At 37.8% G+C, this 20,368-nt stretch overlaps 1 protein-coding gene across 2 annotated transcripts; it reads right to left on the reverse strand.

Annotated features, from left to right (window-relative positions):
• Window positions 1–1,371: 1,371 nt before the first annotated feature.
• sertad4 (SERTA domain containing 4) lies at window positions 1,372–19,026 on the reverse strand. 2 transcript variants are annotated; one of them, XM_067385350.1, is made up of 4 exons: window positions 18,682–19,026; window positions 6,166–6,334; window positions 5,856–5,983; window positions 1,372–3,685 (listed from the first exon to the last, which is right to left on the reverse strand). In XM_067385350.1, exons 2-4 carry the CDS (start codon window positions 6,317–6,319, stop codon window positions 2,948–2,950), a joined length of 1,020 nt encoding a protein of 339 aa, XP_067241451.1. In that variant the 5' UTR covers window positions 6,320–6,334; window positions 18,682–19,026; the 3' UTR covers window positions 1,372–2,947. The 2 variants fall into 2 exon arrangements, with proteins under 2 accessions (XP_067241451.1, XP_067241450.1); XM_067385349.1 differs by having other exon boundaries at window positions 1,372–3,688.
• Window positions 19,027–20,368: the final 1,342 nt, after the last annotated feature.

Consider the following 20,368-nt stretch of genomic DNA (forward strand, 5'->3'; position numbering starts at 1 on the left):
TATAATCACATCACAAGGAGATAAAGGGAACATTGTAGGCTCGGGATCATTCCTTTATTCTTAACACATTTCACAAAAAAAAACCACACACACACACACAATCAAACCCGAACAATGTTTAAGATTTGATTTGATTTCCTACCAGCTTTGTTGCCGGTATAAGTTCTGCTCTTCTCTGAGGGTCTCCCATTATGTGTTTTTAGAATTAAAAAATAAATGTAGATAAAATGCATAAACAACCAATATAAAAAAAGTGCATGAAAATAAAAACTTTGATAGTGAATGAAGATCCTCTCATTCGTACCAAGAATCACTTAAATCAGTGAACCTTAAGACAACAGATTAACATGGACACTGAGGTATCATCTGTGATAGTGTCAACTAGGATGTTTTTGTCTCCTGAATATGTATATGCCTGGGTGCTAAAGGGAATATGATTGTTCTAAAAATTATGGCCACCTTCAGGGCCTCATGCATTCTGGCTAAAATCCACTGCATGTAAACGTGATGATCATCATGGAGAGCAACCATGTCATGCAATTCTCAAGTGTCTATGATTTAAAAAAAAAAATATTTTGAACATTTTATTATTATTATCGTCTTTTTTAAATTTTTTTTTTTTTTACTAATTCTGAATCTTTCTTTTTCACTTCACATGGTGTCTGTCTCTGTGGTTCAGTCACAAATATCCACAAACACAGCAAAAGTTTGAACAAGAACATTTAAAGGATTAGTCCACTTTCAAATAAAATTTTCCTGATAATTTACTCACCCCCATGTCATCCAAGATGTTCATGTCTTTCTTTCTTCAGTCGAAAAGAAATTAAGGTTTTTGATGAAAACATTCCAGTATTATCTTCCATATAGTGGACTTCAATGGTCTCCAAACGGTTGAAGGTCAAAATGACAGTTTCAGTGCAGCTTCAAAGGGCTTTAAACAATACCAGACGAGGAATAAGGGTATTATCTAGCGAAACGATTGGTCACTTTTGAAAAAATGTAAATGTATATAACCAAATGATCACCTTCCATGTGCTTCCGTATTCTTCAAAAAGCTTACGCTGTATGTCTTGCGTCTTCCCTATTCAACTTACGGAACGAACGCAGCGCCAGTTACATTTTTTTCGTAAGTAGAATAGGGAAGGGTAGGACATACAGCGTAAGCTTTTTGAAGAATACAGAAAGCAGAAGAACTTACAAAGGCTTACAATCTGTTTATATAAAGCATATAATTTTTTTTTTTTTAAATGACCGATCGTTTTGCTAGATAAGACACTTATTCCTTGTCTGGTATCGTTTAAAGCTCTTTGAAGCTGCACTGAAACTGTAATTTTGACCTTTTGACCTTCAACACTGAAGTCCACTACAAGGAGAAAAATCCTGGAATGTTTTCATCAAAAACCTTAATTTCTTTTTTCGACTGAAGAAAGAAAGATAGGGATGTCCCGATCACGTTTTTTTGCCCTCGAGTCCGAGTCATTTGATTTTGAGTATCTACCGATACCGAGTCCCAATCCGATACTTCTACAATACATGTAAAAGAATAAAGAATAGCGAAAAAACAGATCCAGGAACAGTGCTTTTCAGGTTTTTCAGGTATCTAACAGTCGTTTTCACGTACAGAAAATGGATAAAGTAATCAAATATAAAATATCACTGCATATTATCTTTACTGTATAACATAAATAAAGATTAATCATTATTGAAGTTACAAAAACTATTCAGTCAAGAGCAGTAAGTGATGTCTTTGTTATTTGATTTAACATTAAAAACAGGCAGCAGGAATAGTTTTTTTCCCTTTAAGACATGCACAATCCAGTACTTATACTGTTACATATGCGCTGTCTTTCTCGACTAATATACGTTCACTTAAGACATAACCGACTATGTTTGCTAGGAGGATACTCGCTAAGATGGGCATTTTGAAATAATTTTTGTATGAATTTGTCGGCTGAAGCGCAAGACGTGAAAGAGAACTCAGTATTTGCGCACTGACTGGAATAAGCGTGTGCGCGCTTCGGATGAGCGCACACAAATCTTCTCACAGCGCGCGAGTTCTCTTTCGCGTCTTGTTCTTGAAGGTTTAAATCAGCAAGGCTTAAATGAGTTAGTTTAAAGACAGATAGCGACGTGTGCTGTTCAGATCTCACCTGTATCAACACCCAGGTGATGACGGCGTAAATGACTGGACATTAGAGCAGACAGCACACACAGTTAACAGTTTACAAAGAGTGACTGTTTTGTCCACGCTTTTTGATGAAACGTACATTATTTGAACTCTGTCTGTCTGTTTTCCACGTTGCTATTTTAAACAAACCATACGGTACTGTTCGATTTTTTTTACCGTGAACCGTTGCACCCCTAATACATATCCGAGTCCTGATCGGGAGGTAACGTCCGATTCCGATCGAGTCTGAAACCACGTGATCGGGCCCGATTTCCGATCACATGATCGGATCTCGACATCCCTAAAGAAAGACATGAACATCTTGGATGACATGGGGGGGTGAGTAAATTATCAGGAAAATTTAATTTGAAAGTGGACTAATCCTTTAAAGGTTTAGTTCACCCAAAAATGAAAATTATCCCATAATTTACTCATCATCAAGCCATCCTAGGTGTATATGACTTTCTTCTTTCAGTCAAACACAATCAGAGTTATATTAAAAAATATTCTGTCTCTTCCGAGCTTTGAGTAAATTGTGGGATAATTTTCATTTTTGGGTGAACTAACCCTTTAAGGCACAGTATGGTAGTTTTCACAAGAGACGGAGCAATATGTGAGATTGCTGTCCCTTTTGATTTGTGGTGTTGTGTAATCCAGAAGTACAAAAAGTACATAAAAATTCTAAAATCATTGACCATTGATATTCTGGTTTGTATAATTGATCTATAAGACTGCTGGAAACCAGTTTCATCTTTCGTTTCCACAGCAAGTGTTCATTTGTTATTTTCCCCTCACGTGAGCCCTAGCGAGGGCCCCATGGTGTCCAGCACCTATTGTGTCTGAAAGCCACCGCTGTGAAACCTCCCCTCCTCGAACCCTCTCTTTCCCCTTTTCTCTCTTTTTCTCCAGGGTCTTGTCATCCCTGTGGCTCTGCGGCTGGAGACCATCCCACGTCCTGTTCTGCTCTCTGGTTTCTGCTTGACACAGTGCCACCATAGGACACACAGAGTCCTCTTCTTCATCACTGTCCTCCTCATCCTCCTCCTCCTCCTCCTCCAGCACCTGTGGAAATCTAACTGATGACGACGATGATGATGATGAAGATGATGATGAAGAAGGGTGAGAGTTGGAGTATACATCCCGTTCGTACACAGACAGGGGGAGCTGGAGATAACGGCCGGCTGCGTATAAACAGCAGCAAGCTGGGACGCACTCCTGCCCTTCTCTCCTCAACAGACGCAGTCGTTTGCGATACGGCCCGGGCGGCGTCATGCAGGGCTGCGGGGCAGGAGGGGGAAGAGGTGTATTTGTGGCTGGGGTTTGGAGGGGACATGGTATGGTTGTCTGACCCGATGGGAAACACCAGTCGCTCTGGAGGAGAATTTCATTTCTGAGACGGCGGAGAAGGTTGTTTATGAGCACAGACCGCCGCAAGAAGGACTCGGGGTCATCCACGAAACGCAGCTTCTCGAGAGAGAGACGGAGAATGTGAGCACGCTCCTCCAGGACTGGTGACACCTGCTGGACCAGAAGACACTATGAGCAGTTATCAAGGTAACCCGTATGATTCATTCTGTTGTGAGGATCAAATAAAAGGCAAGATGTTATGGGGTGAAATGTTTTGTTCGCAGAGGTATGCAGTGTCATAAAGTGATATACGGTAAATTAGGGAAACACTATTATTATAAAAAACTATAAAAACTAGCAGTGCATAAAATATAACCGTTCATTGAAATGGGACTAAATATCTACATAAAAGTGTGCTATGAGCAGAAACTAATTTAAAATGACTGAGACAATGACTTTATCTTTTTTATTTTCATATAGCTTTCTAATAGCTGAAATTTGAGTTGACCAAAAAAATGTCAAACTAAGGTTGTGTTCACATTTGTAGTTCGGTTCTCTTGGTTCTTTTGGTCTGGACCGAAATAGAAAATGATACATTTAGTCCTGGTTCACTTAGTGTTCACACTGTAATTTTTATGACTGAACATTACGATGCAAAAAAAAACAAAAAAAAAACAGCTTTTATTTTGCAATGGAACTTACCGAATATCCAAAACAGACTAAATGCGCTTGTGTGTGTAAATATGATGGTATTTTTATGAGCTAAGAACTTGTGAAGAGTTTATAAAACGTGTAAAGGAGTCAAAACGTGGTCAGGAACGCTATTCACAATAGCTCCGCCTACCAATGTCTGGTTGGGCCACTCAAGTTTTAAAAAAGACGTGCAGAATTCAACATTTTTAGTGGAGCTGCAGTAGAGAGTAAGGCTTGCAGACCTGGCTTTTAATGCAATCGATGCTTTTTCGAATCCGCCTTTTGAATATAAAAATTTGAAGAAAAATGTCATTTTCAATAAAAATGAAAATAATGTTCTAAAAGTGGAACTGCAAATGATTGTTTAATAATATTAAGTGTTTATTGGGTATGGTTAGGGGAAGTTGTAGGGAGGGTTTTTATTCTCCCAATAAGGCAGCATCCATTTAATAATTTTAATAAATATAACCATTTACACTCTATTATTGCATGCTGTTAAAGGTGCTAAAGAGGATGTTTTGTTTTATACATTTTTGCAATGTTACTTGAAACTGTCTTTACTAACTGATAAAAGACTATTTATTAGGTGCACTGAAAGGAATAATATTAATATACATAATCAGTGCACAAGGTAGGGCCTTATGGTATAAGGCCCTACTTCGGTATCAGCCAATTGTTTACGCGATTGGCCCTCTGGCTTGTCAATCACTGCCATGACGTTCCTTGTGAGAGACGAGCGCGCTCCAGTAACTTTCCACACTCCACAGGCGCCGCATGCGATGTTTTTGTCAGGAGTAACAACTGCAGATTATGAGTTACCAGCGGTGAGTCCGACATAATGAATCCACTAACATGACACAGTGAATGCCGGTGGTAAACACTCGTGTTCCAATACTCGTGCATGAGTTTTGGGAGGCGTTCCCTCGAAATGCAATGTTCTTACGCATGCGCTCATTTAAAAAACTCAGTAACAGTCTTTGGTTTCTCAGTCGACGAAAAGATCCTCTTTAGCACCTTTAATGTACAAAAATACTGAGGTGCAAATAGTATCTGTTAATATAAAGTATAGATAGCATCTGATTTACTCTTATTTCAAAGAACTGCTATTGAACATGGTATAAATAGAATCTATCTCTATTTTCACCTAGTGTAAATAGCATATTGCTAAGGAAATGCTGCTATTGTCACTTAGTGCAAATAGAATATATTGCTATATTTACTTAGTGTAAATAGCATCTTCAGCTATTTGCACTTAGTGTAAATAGCATCTATTGCTAAGAAGATCTATTGCTAAAACACTTGGTGTAAATAGTCGGTGCCGAAAGATTTGGTCATGCAAATTCTCTGTGTTAACCAAAAGAAATCTGCTTGGTTTGAAAGTGACTTCTATGTGAGTTGTGCTTCATACATAACTACACTATTACTATACAACAGACAATTGATTGAAATTTGACTAGTGAGACCACCCCTTTACAATACATAAAAAATTGAATCCAAATATCCAAACTTTAATATCTCTTGTGTTTACAGCTTCTATAATAGTAATGCCAAATTGTGGATAGTCAATCATATAATTTTATGAATTACTAAAGTGAAAAGCAGGAATATGATGTGTTGTGTAGAAATATGAAGAATTCTGTAGACTCACAGTGTGACAGTAACTCCTGAAGCTCAGTACAGGTTCTTCATCCTCCACAAACTTCCTCTTGAAATAAGAGATCCGTGACATGGCTACACGATCCATCACATGATCAGGAGCTCGTCTGTAATGGGGCTCTGGAGACAAAATGGGAAGGCTCATTAATAGGCTCTGTCTTTTAGATCAAAGACTGGAATGAAGAGAATTTCTGGTGTTTTAGTTTCAAAACTGAATTTTGAAACGTCTATTTGGAACAGAACATCATGAGCACCATCTGTTCATAGTAGTCTGTTTTTCAGAAATGTGATTAGTTTCAAACCTTCTCTGAGGCCTTGGGTGTCACCCCCTGGTGGTGAGGGGGTGGAGACACAGCTTTTACTGCAGTGTTCAGATTCCCAGATCGGTTGGTAGATTGATGGCAGTGCTTCAGCTTCAGGTTCACAAAAGGGGTTCATTGATAAGACCAAAGCCATGGTTTCACTTCAGTTCTAAACAACAAACACACATAGATAATTAAAAAAAAAAACATCATGTAATGAAATCATTATGTTAAAGGGATAGTTCTCTCACAAATGTAAATTCATCATTTGCTCACATTCATGTCATTCCAAACTTGTATTACTTTCTTTTCTTCTATGGAACACAAAAGAAGATATCTGTTTTTTTTTTTGTTTTTGTTTTTTTCTGTACAGTGAAAGTTGAAATATTGTTTGAATTATGTTCTACAGAAGAAAGAATGTCCTGCAGGTTTGGAATCACATATGGGTAAGTAATTGATGACAGAATTGATGAACTATCCCTTTAATAGTCTGAATATTATTATTCAGCATGACCGTATTCGCTATGTTTGTAAAATGGGTCATATCCTAAATGTTTTTATTTATTTATTTTTTACCAGAGGCCAACTTATTTGTAAAGTTTAATTCTAGTAAAAATTTTTTTTAAAGACATAATTAGTTTTTGTTACATTTTTTAAACTGTCCAATCCTTCAAAAACTACGGAAGAGGATTAGCAATAATAAAAAAATAAAACCATCTCGAGATTAAAGTTGTTAAATTTTGAGAAAAAACTTGTTAAATTTCGAGAAAAAAGTCTAAATAAAATGTTGAGAATAAACTCATTAAATTTCGAGAAAAAAGTCGAGATAAAATGTTGAGAAAGTCATTAAATTACGAGAAAAAAGTAGTTAAATTATGAGAACAAATTCGTAATTTAACAAATTTGTTCTCGTAATATAAAGACATTTTTCTCATAATTTAACGAATTTGTTCTCGTAATTTAACAAATTTGTTCTCGTAATTTAACAGCATTTTTCTCATAATTTAATGAATTTGTTCTCGTAATTTAACGACTTTATTCTCAACATTTTATCTCAACTTTTTTCTCGAAATTTAATGAGTTTATTCTCAACATTTTATTTAGAATTTGTTCTCGTAATTTAAAGACATTTTTCTCATAATTTAACGAATTTGTTCTCATAATTTAACGAATTTGTTCTCGTAATTTAACGACTTTTTTCTCAACATTTTATCTCGACTTTTTTCTTGAAATGTAATGACATTTTTCTCATAATTTAACAAATTTGTTATCGTAATTTAACGACTTTTTTCTCAATTTAATGCCTTTATTCTCAATTTTATCTCGACTTTTTTCTCGAAATTTAATGAGTTTTTTCTCATAATTTAACGAATTTGTTATCGTAATTTAACGACTTTATTCTCAACATTTTATCTCAACTTTTTTCTTGAAATGTAATGACATTTTTCTCATAATTTAACGCCTTTATTCTCAACATTTTATCTCGACTTTTTTCTCGAAATTTAACAACTTTAATCTCGAGATAGTTTTATTTTTTTATTTTTTATTGCTTGGCCCTAATCCTCTTCCGTAAAAAACAACCTCTTTGGAAAGCTTGCATTATATTTATGTCAGCTTTGAAAAACAATACTGTAGAAATTAAAATGAAATGATAAATCAGAGTTTTATAATAAAAAAATCTTAGTATCAACTCATGTTTTGTATTTTTCACTGGTGAGCAGGTTTCGAGTTCTGAAAGGTAATACAGTATGTTACAGTATGTTTTCATAGTACAATGAACTCTTTTATCTCAAAAGATCAGGGAAAATTTGAATCCTCATTATGACCCCTTTAAAGAAAGCAACCTCTCGACAACACTGTGCAACTTCAAATTCTTTAGTTATTTCCTCCATCTTTGAAGATTGTACTAACAAGGCATTTGAAAAACACACCGAGAACCTTTAAAACAGCTAATAGTTCAAAACCACACAAACATACAATCTCAAACTCTCCGATAACAACATAGAGAGAGAACACGATTCAATAAAAGCTACTAAGACAAGGAAGGTATCTGTTTGTGTGATCTCTCTTTAATCATTTTGTTCTCTGTTCTACCACACACACAGTGACAAAATGAGAGAGAGAGAGAGAGAAAAGTTCTGGATGACTGCCTCTACAAAGGTCATTAATCTTCACTGACAATTTCACACACACACACACACACACACACACACACACACACACACACACACACACACACACACACACACACACACACACACACACACACACACACACACACACACACACACACACACACTATTAGTCTCATGTAGAGAGTTCAGTTGGCACATATTGAACTGCTGTTACGCCATGCAGGCTGTTCTGTATCACAATACACAATTCTCACATGGCAACAAACAATATTTATTTGTAACTATTAGGGCTGTCAATCGATTAACATCGATTAAAAACATTTAATGTAAAACATTTAAGAAAAAGGCATTGCCATAAACACAAAAAGTGTCAGTTTTATTTCCATATCATTGTCAGTTTGTCTGAGGTACATTTATGCAAGAAACTTGCATTCCATTTGAGATTTTTTTTTTTTGTCTTTGCCCAATGCAATGCTTTTTGTTGTTTTTCAACCTTTTAACACGCTTAAAAGTAAATGTATAAAAATAAATAAATAAAAAAAAAAAAAAAAAAAATCATGTGTGAACAGCTCCTTATTATGAAATGGGTTAGTGGACATGATAAAATTAGGTTAATGTTATTGTATCGTTTTTTTTTTTATTTAATTGCACCAAATTACCAAATTAAATCGACTGCTGTTTAAATAAGTAAATAAAAAGTAAGTCTGAATTGATAAAAATCTCACTTTTTTTTGCATGCACAAAGACAAAAACAATGTTCCTCTTGCAGTAAGTTTAATTCGGCTGTAATAACCTCGTCTTCTTTTTAGTCTGTGTCCGCAGGGTTTGGATCGCACTGAGCTCATGTGAGAGAGACATGTTTAATCAGAGCAGATCCCGCTCTCCTCCTTTCCCTCATACTGTCATTACCTGTTTCTCATTCCGCCCACAACTCTGCTTTGAATTTACGCTTTAGAAGACAGAGAGCTGACAAAGAAGCAGAGCTTGCTCAAACACACACACACACACACACACACACACACACACACACACACACACACACACACACACACACACACACACACACACACACACACACACACACACACACACACACACACACACACACACACACACACATACACACACACACAAGCTGTCTGTCTGTCTTTGTCTCTCTGCTCGTTTTGTGCTTTTATACACTCTCTCTCTCCATCTCTTCCACTTGCCTTTTCATGTGAAGAAAACATAAAAAGGTGCTGGATCTGTTGGATTTGCACCTCATCAGTCATACACGCACACATACACAAATATCACAGGGTACAGAAGGAAGTGTGTACTAAAACTGTGAAGCTCAGGAGATGCTAAAACTACAAATTATAAAACACAGTTGATGCTAAAACCAGACAGAGAGAGAGTGAAAGAAAGAAAGAATGAGTGATCCAAACTGGAATCATGTAAGGGATAAGCTTTCAGCTGCCGTTGTGGTTTTTCCTATATGCAAGAACCACAATTGCAGGTTTCCATTGAGGTAATGTAGTTTTTGGCTTAACTCACTAAAACCGCAAGATCCAAAGCTCATGATGCTCTTTACTGGGTCATAAAAAGCTGGTAAAGCTCACTCGCACATTTACTTAACTGTCAAATGGGTACATACTACATATATTACTACTGCTGTTCAGTGCGATTTTTTATGTTTATTAAAGAAGTCTCTTTTGCTCGCCAAGTCTGCATCTAATTGATTAAAAATCTCAAATTTATTTAATAAAAAATTGTTTTTTATCAGCCATTACTCCAGTGTCACATGATCCTTCAGAAATCATTTAAAGGGATAGTTTACCCAAAAATGAAAATTCTGTCATTACTTACTCACCCTCATGTTGTTCCACACCGGTAAGACCTTCTTTCATCTTCAGAACACCAATTAAGATATTTTTGATGAAATCTGTGAGCTCTTCCAGTTTTACCACCACTTTCAAGGTCCAGAAAGGTACTAAAGACACTGTTAAATATGTTGATGTGACAGCAGTGGTTCAACCTTAATGTTATGAAGCGACAAGAATACTTTTTGTGTGCAAAAACAAAACAAAAATAATGAAATTATTCAACAATATTAAGATGCGTCAGCATCACACGCATGCGTCGTGCTGCTAACATGATCAGCATAAGCCAATACTGAGCTAATATTGTTCTAATATTCGTTCTAATATTGAACTTGGAAGTGCTGAACATAAAGAGTGTTACGAGAATGACGCAGAAGAAAAGATATTGCTGAATAAAGTCATTATTTTGGTTTTGTTTTTGCACACAAAAAGTATTCTCGTCACTTCATAAAATTTAGGTTGAGCCACTGCAGTCACGTCGATGAAAATGGTGGTGAAAATGGTGGTTAAATTGCTGTCTATGGACGAGTCAGATACCTTTTGGATTTCATCAAAAATATCTTAATTTGTGTTCTGACGATGAACGAAGGTCTTACGGGTTTTGAACGACATGTTTCATTTTTGGGTGAACTAACCCTTTAAGAATTCTGATTTGGTGCTCAAAAAACATTTCTTATTTCGATCAATGTTGAAAACGATTGTGCTGCTTAACATTTTATTGATACGTTTTTACAGGATTCTTTGAATACCCAGTTGAAGGAAGAAAAAAAAAACAGCATTTATTTGAAATACCACAAACCTATGAATGGTAATATATATTTAATTTTAATTATTGTTGAAATAAGTACTTGCATTTATATAAATAATTATACAATTTTACTAAAATTTCTAAAATGATGTATAAAAATGTTCACTTGAGAACATCCTCTAATGCCCCCAAATGTAGGTTTTTTTCATATTTAGCTAACTTCTGGGGACATACACTTCTTTTGTATAGCTTATTAAGAACAATAGTCTTACTGGGTGTTTAGTCTTCCAGAAAATGTTTTCCTTTGAAATTATTTAAATGATTTCCAAAATGCCTTGTCAGTAGAAAGTAAGCCAGAAAGAGAGCCAGAACAGACAGAAAGAAAAGAAAACACTGCACAGTTAGGTTACAAGGAGAACTCCAGGCATCAGCTCATATCCTGCTCTGCTCTCTGGAACACCAGACTGACAGATCATTCTAGAACTCCAGCGAAAGTTGACCACAAACTTGTTCTTGGTCTGTGTGGCAGAGGCTCACTGGCACATGCACAGAGCTAGAGAGTCATCATCAACACCGCAGTCATCATGCCCACACAGCCTGACCCAGAAACAGACCCATGATTTATGAGAAACATGAGTAACTGATATAAACACTCAAGTTCAAAGAAGTCATTTATGACAAAATATGGAGGTGAAATTGTGCACAGTTTAAGGAGGCAACAATTTCTGATGTGAATTGATGACTTTCTAGTGAGAACCATATTCTGAATGAAAAATACACACCAAGAGCATACAATATCTCACAAAAGTGAATAAACCCCTCACATCTCAGCAACCATTTTAGTATATCTTCTAAAGGGACAATACTATAGAAATTAAACTTGGATATATTTTAGAGTAGTCAATGTGCTGCTTGTATAGCAGTATAGATTTACTGTCCTCTGAAAATTACTTAACATACAGCCATTATTGTTAAAATAGCTGGCAACAAAAGTGAGTTCACCCTAAGTGATAACAGTTGTATGTTGTTTAACCATGCAAAGCCACATCCTATTCATCATGTTCATGTTTTTGTCTGCTTGACAGGACCATACAAATGTGTGGATCTTGTATTAGAGCAGTGCTTTGAGTACAATTCTCTCATACTGATCACTGGATGTTCAACATGGCACCTCATGGCAAAGAACTCTCTGAAGATTTGAGAATTAGAATTGTTGCTCTCCACAAAGATGGTCTAGGTAACACCATGAAACGGAGTTACAGCACAGTGGCCAGGGTCATAGACTACCCCTTTCCACCTGCACAAACCGGGTGCTAGTTCAGAGCTAGTGCTAGTGCCAGTTCGAAGTTGGTTTAACTGACGAGTCTTCTAAGAACCGGTTTGCCTTTCCACGGGCTAGAGAGCCAGCACAGAGCCAGGTCTTACGTCACTGTATACGTCTCATATTTCACCGCAAAGCTAACAAACACCAGGTTTGTTCGAGATGCATCAGCTTCCCGCAAAGCGATCGGCGCATGTCATCAAAGCTCAGCGAGAACGATCCAAAAGCACAAGGAGTCGTATGCCCTACAAACGCTCCCGACAAAGACAAAGAACTGATTTGAAACTAGGCTCTGGCTCCGAACCAACACTCAAACTGCCTTGGTAGAGGTTTTCCAAGGTTTTCCAAGACGGGTTCCACTCGGAACAGGCCAAAGAAGTTGAATCAAAGAAGTTGAGACCTGGTGCTGTGCATCAGGTGCAGAAGCTGGCTTCAAAAAAACAGATGCATGAGTGCTGCCAGGAGTGCCTTAGAAGTTGCAGAAGCGGAAGGTGAGCTTGTCAGTGCTCAGACTATATGCCGCACACTGCAACAAAGCAGTTTGCATGGCTGTCGTCCCAGAAGGAAGCCTCTTCTGAAGCTGGCTCATAAGAAAGCCCACAAACAGTTTGCTGAAGACAACCTGTCCAAGAGCATGAATTACTGTCCTGTGGTCTATTGAGATTAAGATAAACTTGTTTGGCTCAGATGGTGTCCAGCATGTGTGGCGACACCCTGGTGAGGAGTACCAAGAAAATTGTGTCTTGCCTACAGTCAAGCATGGTGGTGGTAGCATCATGGTCTGGGGCTGCATCAGTGCTGCTGATACTGAGGAGCTGGGCTTCATTGAGGAAAACATGGATTCCAACATGTACTGTGACATTCTGAAGCAGGATGTCCTCCCTTCAGAAACTGGGCTGAACGGCATGATAATGACCCCAAACAAACTGCCAAGATGACAACTGCCTTGCTGAGGAAGCTGAAGGTGATGGAGTGGCCAGACCTGAACCCTATTGAGCACACCTGCGGGGCATCCTCAAGCGGAAGGTGAAGAAGCGCCATGTGTCTAACATCCAGCAGCTCAGTGATGTGATTATGGAGAAATGGAAGAGGATCCCAGCAACAACCTGTGCAGCTCTGGTGAATTCCATGCCCAGGAGGATTAAGGCAGTGCTAGATAACAATGCTGCCCACACAAAGTATTGGCACTTTGGACACAGTTTTGATATGTTCACTTAGGGTGTACTCACTTTTGTTGCCAGTTATTTAGAAAATAATGGCTGTACGTTGAGTTATTTTCAGAGGACAGTAAATCTATACTGCTCTACAAGCTGCACATTGTCTACTATAAAATATATCCAATTTTGATTTCTATAGTATTGTCCCTTGAGAATATATAATAAAATGGTTGCTGAAATGTGAAGGGTGTACTCACTTGTGTGAGATAATGTATAACATTAAAGAAATTCTGGCTTCAGAAGACTTAGAATGCAATTTGTATGAATCAGTTTATGATACTTTCATTGTGCTTTTTTGAAGTTTGTCATCCAACAACTATGGATATTAGAAAAACTGTCAACAGGTTTAGAAAAACATGAACTACTTATTTAATTCATGCACGCACATGCAGAATCCACAAAGAGTCACACAGTAACGTGTGAAACACACCCTGCTGCGGTGACGCCCCAATGTACCATAAGGTGAAAAGACCGTAACGAGATTTTGCCAACCATAAGGCTGTTACATACACTGACACAGCTCTCCGGGAACTATCATTCATCTGCTCAGAAACTGCTCTCTGTCTGGGTGTTGGAAGCATTTAAACCATATGTGTCCTCTTCAGGGTGCAGGACTTTTATTCAACAGTTTGGGTTAAAGCTTTCCATGACCTGAATCTATCAGCGAGACAGAGGAGGTTTATTTAAGAATCGAAATGTTGCATTGGGGATCTGAACACATCCTGCAGACTGTAATCTAGGTCATTAGGTAGTCTCTTTAATTCTCACATACACAGACAGAAAATGTAGGCAACACCCAGTCGAGGAGGTAAAACATCCATCCAAACATGTCTGGCACACACATTCAAAGAAAGAGTAGGGGGAAATGAGAAAAAAAATGGAGGAAAAAAAAAAAAAAGACAAGTAGGAACACCCTTCCCGCCTGCCAAAAGCTCTGTGACTACTCAGCTTGTCTAGGTTACATCCAACTCAGAGTGAGAGAGAAATAAAAAGTTACACCATGTCTGCACTGCAAGCGAAGAGTGTAACAGTGTTAGATAGGTAAAATAAGAGCAAAATTATATCAACTCCGGCCAAAAGCCATGTGTGAGCATACGTGTGTGTGAGGTTACTGCTGTAACATGATCGTGTTGACACAACGCCACATCAGTGCTGAAGGAATGTTCTGGCTACCCATGCATCCCTGCTGTTAAGAGTCAGAGCCTGAGGCAGTGTGTATGTGTGTGTTTGAGACAGAGGAAGGGCAGCACGTGCTCTGTGTGTACTCAAAGGGGAAGGGTAATCACATCATCCATCGTTTAAATGAGTATGATATTTACATCAAGGTGGGCTCTGTTTGTTTTTTATGTGATGACTGTGATTTATGTTCGGACAGCAAATTTGGTGAGGTTTTGTCTATTGAAAGTGTATGAATGTTTACTGTTTTTGTCTTATGAACTCGCACAATTTTCAAAACAGGAATGCATTGTTTAATTTAGCATTATCAGTATCGTTAAACCTATGGGTGAAAACTGACATAATATACTGCAATGATTAAAAGAATCTCTCATACTCACCAAGCCTGCATTAATTTGATCAAAAATACAGTAAAAACAGTAATATTGTAAAATATCATTACAATTTAAAGTAAGTTTTCTATTGTACTGTTTATAATTCCTTAATTTTCACCGGGCCACCAGTGGGCCGATTCACGCTCTTTTTATTTATTGCCATATTTTAGTAATCATCATAAATTAGGTAGCATTTGAAAGCTGAAACCGTTTTTAAATCGCATGTTGCGTTACAATGGAAACAGTACTTTTATGCTTATGTTGCAGGAGTGTCCACTACTGGCGGAACTCGTGCAATAGAATGGAATGTAGAATGTCGCTGACACACGGTGGCTATTTTTGGTACAGTGTCTAAACAAAATCTCATAGGAACTTCGATTTTTGTGATATCAACTTGAAATTTGGAACACAACGTGGTTAGACATATGGCTTTCATTTGATAGCAATTTTACAGTCAAATTTATTTGATTATATATAAATTTTATATAACATTACATCTGTTTTTCATACTTTCATTTTTTCAAGTGCTTTCACTTCAGCAATAAATCTGCTGGGTATCTTCTTTAAAACACCAAACACCAGACCAAACTAAGGTCTGTACTCCAAAGCATTCTTGAATTATAATAATTTAAGTGTGTTCCTTTAAATGTAAATGAGCTGCTGCTCCTGGACCCCTTTTTAGAAGAGGGCGGAGCTTTAACAGCTCATGCATCTGTTGCGCAACAACAACAAAGCTGGAGAATCTCACGCAGCCAAAATGTCGATTCTCAGCAATGGTGTTCAGCCTTACATTGTTCAAACCGGAGTCTGACACTGATGGAGAGACTTTTAGAACGCCACTGGACGTTTCTGAATGGTTAATGGATAAATTGATGTAGTTGCTGTGGAGTTGATTCAAGTCATCAACTAGAATGTGCCGTCATGTTAATCTTTTGTGCAAATCCAGCAATGAATTGACCCTTGTTTGTGAAGCAGTCCGGCGTAAAATGACGGCATGGTTACAACACTCTACTACAACAACTCTTCCTCTTCTCTAAAGCAGCCCAAAATGGCCTCGTCCCCTTTGTTACATGTTCTCAGGGCTAGGGTTTATGTCAATTTTGGGGTTTGTGATGTCACTAACCCAGGAAGAAGTCCGTGAGGCCTTCATAGGGAGCAATGACATTTCCTCTCTCAAGATCCATAAAGGTACTAAAAACATATTTAAATCGGTTCATGTGAGTACAGTGGTTCAATATTAATATTATAAAGCGACGAGAATATTTTTGGTGCGCCAAAAAACCCCCCAAAATAACGACTAATAAAGTGATGGCCGATTTCAAAACACTGCTTCAGGAAGCTTCAGAGTATAATGAATCAGTGTATCGAATCTGCTGTTCGGAGCGCCAAAGTCACGTGATTTCAGCAGTTGGCAGTTTGACACGCGATCTGAATCATGATTCGATACACTGATTCATTTATGCTGCGATGCTTCATGAAGCAGTGTTTTGAAATCGGCCATCACTAAATAAGTCGTTATTTTGTTTTTTTTTGGCGCACCAAAAATATTCTCGTCGCTTTATTATATTAATATTGAACCACTGTACTCACATGAACTGATTTTAGTACATTAATGGATCTTGAAAGAGGAAATGTCATTGCTCCCTATGGAGGCCTCACTGAGTCATCGGACTTCAACTAAAATATCTTAATTTGTGTTCCAATGATTAACAAAGGTCTTACGGGTGTGAAACGGCATGAGCGTGAGTAATAAATGACAGAATTTTCATTTTTTGGGTGAACGAACCCCTTTAAACAGAGAATTATTTAAAAGAGAATATCTCCCTTTGCATTGAACTTTGAGTGTTGTTACTTTGCAGATGTTGTTTAGGCTCAGACAGCAATATTACACACTAACTAAAGTTAAAAAAATGAAATCATAATCAACCACCCCTTTAATATTTTTGTGTGAACCATGATAAATTTTTTCAGCATTCATTGATGAATAGAAATTTCAAAAGAACAGCATTCATTTGAAAAATAAATATTTTGTAACATTATAAATGGCTTTGTCACTTTTGATCAATGTAATGTGTCCTTGCTGCATAAAAGTATTAATTACAAAAAAAAAAAAAAATCTTACTGACCCCAAACTTTTGAATGGTGGTGTAATGAGTTGTGTATACAGTATACCTGGACATAGAGATGAAGAGTGTAGCTCGACTATCCAAAAACCTGTGGAGCATGTGTTTGTACATAATTTGATGACAGTACAGTTTTCACCACATTCAGTATCTAATGTTGATCTACAGTTTATATTGTGGGTGTTTGAATGAGGTGAGCCTTTGAATGAGTCAGTTTGACAGGAAAATGATCAACACAGGATGTGCCGTGTCCCTCCCAAACCACAGCTTTCTGAAACTGCCCTGGTTAAAGTTTTAGATGATTATGAGCAGCCTGCAGACTCCTCAGAAGTCTCTTGAAGTAAATCCTCACTGTGCCCAGACACAAATGACTGGAATGGACTGATGAGAACCACAGGCGGTAAACGATTGCGTGGGTTTTCCTTTGTGCCTGCTGTAGATCGAGGGATCAATGCGTGGCAGTATGCCAGACACTCTTAAACTGGCACAGTGATCTCAGGGGGAATACCCACATGCACACAAACACACACACTCCTGCCCCCCGGCACCAGGAACAGATGCCACAGCCATCGCTGTGAACCCATTGCTGATAATGAAGAAAGAAATAATCCCACTTGCACACACATACCATCTCAGCCACGCACAATAGCGTCTCTCTCTCTCTCTCTCTCTTGCACAACAACAACAACAACAACAGCCTTACACACATAGATGTGCAATTGCCTTACACTACGCAGACACCAATGCACAATTTTCCTGTGCAACATTCACGAGGACAATGTACACACTCTGCATCCATCTATAACGGTATTGTGCTTTCATCTTGTACACTTCATCTCCTTCTAAGGGAATCAAGCAGTAACAGAATTCTGGCACCCTGCCCTTAAAACACACACACACACACACACACACACACACACACACACACACACACACACACACACACACACACACACACACACACACACACACACACACACACACACACACACACACACACACACACAGCTTAAGTGTTTTAATGTGTGAAAGGAACACTGTGTGTGTGTGTGTGTGACACCACTGTTATTAGCTTCTTTAGAGATTCAAAGTATAATTGTAGTAAATGTTACAAACCATAATTAAAAAAATGAAAGAATAAAGACTTTGGTTCATCTGTAATACATTATTTATTTGGCAAAATATATAGCCTATACTATTATAGACATATTTTTAAAATACTTTAAAAAAAAAAAACGAATTTAGTACCATTTATATGAACTAGTGTAAGCAAACGTGTTTACAAGACGTAATGCACACACTTTGCCTTCTGCATTCTTATAGTCAATATATAGTTATATATTCAGGCTAATATTTCCTTACAACAACTTCCCATAACGCAGTAAACTGTGTGTAGTCTAGTGTGCTTAAACGAAATAGTTGTAACACTTCAGAGATCATAAGTGTAGTTCATCTGTGTTGGCACTGTGCCATATCTGTCTGCCTCCGGAGGCTGGTGGCGCGGAACTCTACTAACCGATCAGTGTGTGAATATGTTCAGTAGACATTGCTCTGGCTTACCTTTAACTATGGTGATGGCTAAGTCAAAGATGTGTTGTTTTATATATATATATGAAGCGTAATCAGATGTGTCGTTATGGACGCGCTCTGGTTTTCTCCTCTGGGTTCCGCTTCTGTAGTCCCGCTGGGTTCATCAATAACTACTTATCCACGATCCATCAGAGCGAGGCTCGCTGGCTTACAATAACTGATAGGGTTCGACGGAAAATGTATCATCCAAAGCCAAGCAGTCAATCAGCGCGCGAACAAAGCCCCCGTGATGTGACGGAATCTCCGCTGCGTGTCCGCGCAGGTCGCTCTGCTTTGTGCCACAGTGACCTCACCGGCAGACGGTGCGACGTTGCAGTGTTTGCTTTGAACTGGGCTTGTTATCTTCAGTGGACACGAGCAGCGTCGCCCCATTCCTCGCAATAATCAGCAGCAGCTTTTTTTTTTTTTTTTTTGCTCAGGATCAGTCTCGTCCTGTCCCAGCAGCAATGCTTCCCCGGTGGTTTGTGTGTGTGTGTGTGTGTGTCTGGTTTTGGTCGGAGGAGCTGCGTTAACTTGCGCCCGGGAGCGCGCAGCATAAGTGGAGCGGGCGGGCACGGGGCCAATCATCTGTTAGACATTTCCCTTTTCAGGAGCGGCGGTCCATATTTTCCAGCCGCGCTCCTGAGCGTTTTTCTCCGGTGTTCCCTATAGAAAAGGTGGAGTGAACGCCAAGTCGTGCCGATTTTTGGTTCTTTGGCTGAGATACAAATCCTTTCCATCACTCGGCCTTCTCACACGCACAAACTTGTACAATAGTGTAAAGCTCTCCCATAGATTTCACATGATTTTTAGAGGTTTTTTTTTGCCTGTTTTTTAAGATGAAGACCATTAATACGTTTTGAAGGTTTTACTGTATTTTGAGGACATTTTCAGAAATATGGTTCTCATATTTCTCTCTCTCTCTCACACACACACAAACACACAGAGAATTTACATCAGCTGATTATAGCCACACACTAATCATATATTGACCCACTAGAATTACATTTTTTTTGTTATTTTTATATAGGCTATTTGTATTTATTTGTTATTATTATTATTTTAATTATTACAGATGAGCATCATTACAAGTCAGTTTTGTGAAGTTTTACTATATTTTTGAAGATTTTTTTTTTTTTTTTAGGAAACACCAACCCTATACCCTTTACAGACTCATTTGGCAAATTTAGATTTTTGTCATTTTTAGGTTTATATATGTATTTATTTTATTATTTTTTTCATTATTTCATTTATTTATTTTACTATATTTTTGAGGATTTTTTTGTGTGTGTGTGTGTAACCCTTAAGAACAAGACACACACAGAGACACACAAAGGCTTTTTTCTTGCTCAGTTTCCCTTTAACTGACTCCAGGCTCCAAAAAACACACCCTGTTTCTAGTTAGAAGCAGACATACACTTCTGTGCCAGAGTCCGTAATTTATTTTCTTGTGCGAAAAGCAGCCCTGTGTTGAAGTACTTTTCCAGGTGACTGGGGGCTTCAGAGAGAAACAGCATCTTTTTAATAAATGGAAAACATGCATTGTGGTTTACTGTACCAGCACTTTAGTGAATCTCTCTCCCTGTCCTTTAGTATACGTAATAAAGGTGAATGGATTGTAACAAACAAGGACATATTTAAGAAAGTAAATATTTTAGAAAACATTTGTCTAATCTGC

Source organism: Chanodichthys erythropterus, chromosome 5 (genome assembly GCF_024489055.1).
Source record: "Chanodichthys erythropterus isolate Z2021 chromosome 5, ASM2448905v1, whole genome shotgun sequence".
NCBI classification, from domain to species: Eukaryota; Metazoa; Chordata; class Actinopteri; order Cypriniformes; family Xenocyprididae; genus Chanodichthys; species Chanodichthys erythropterus.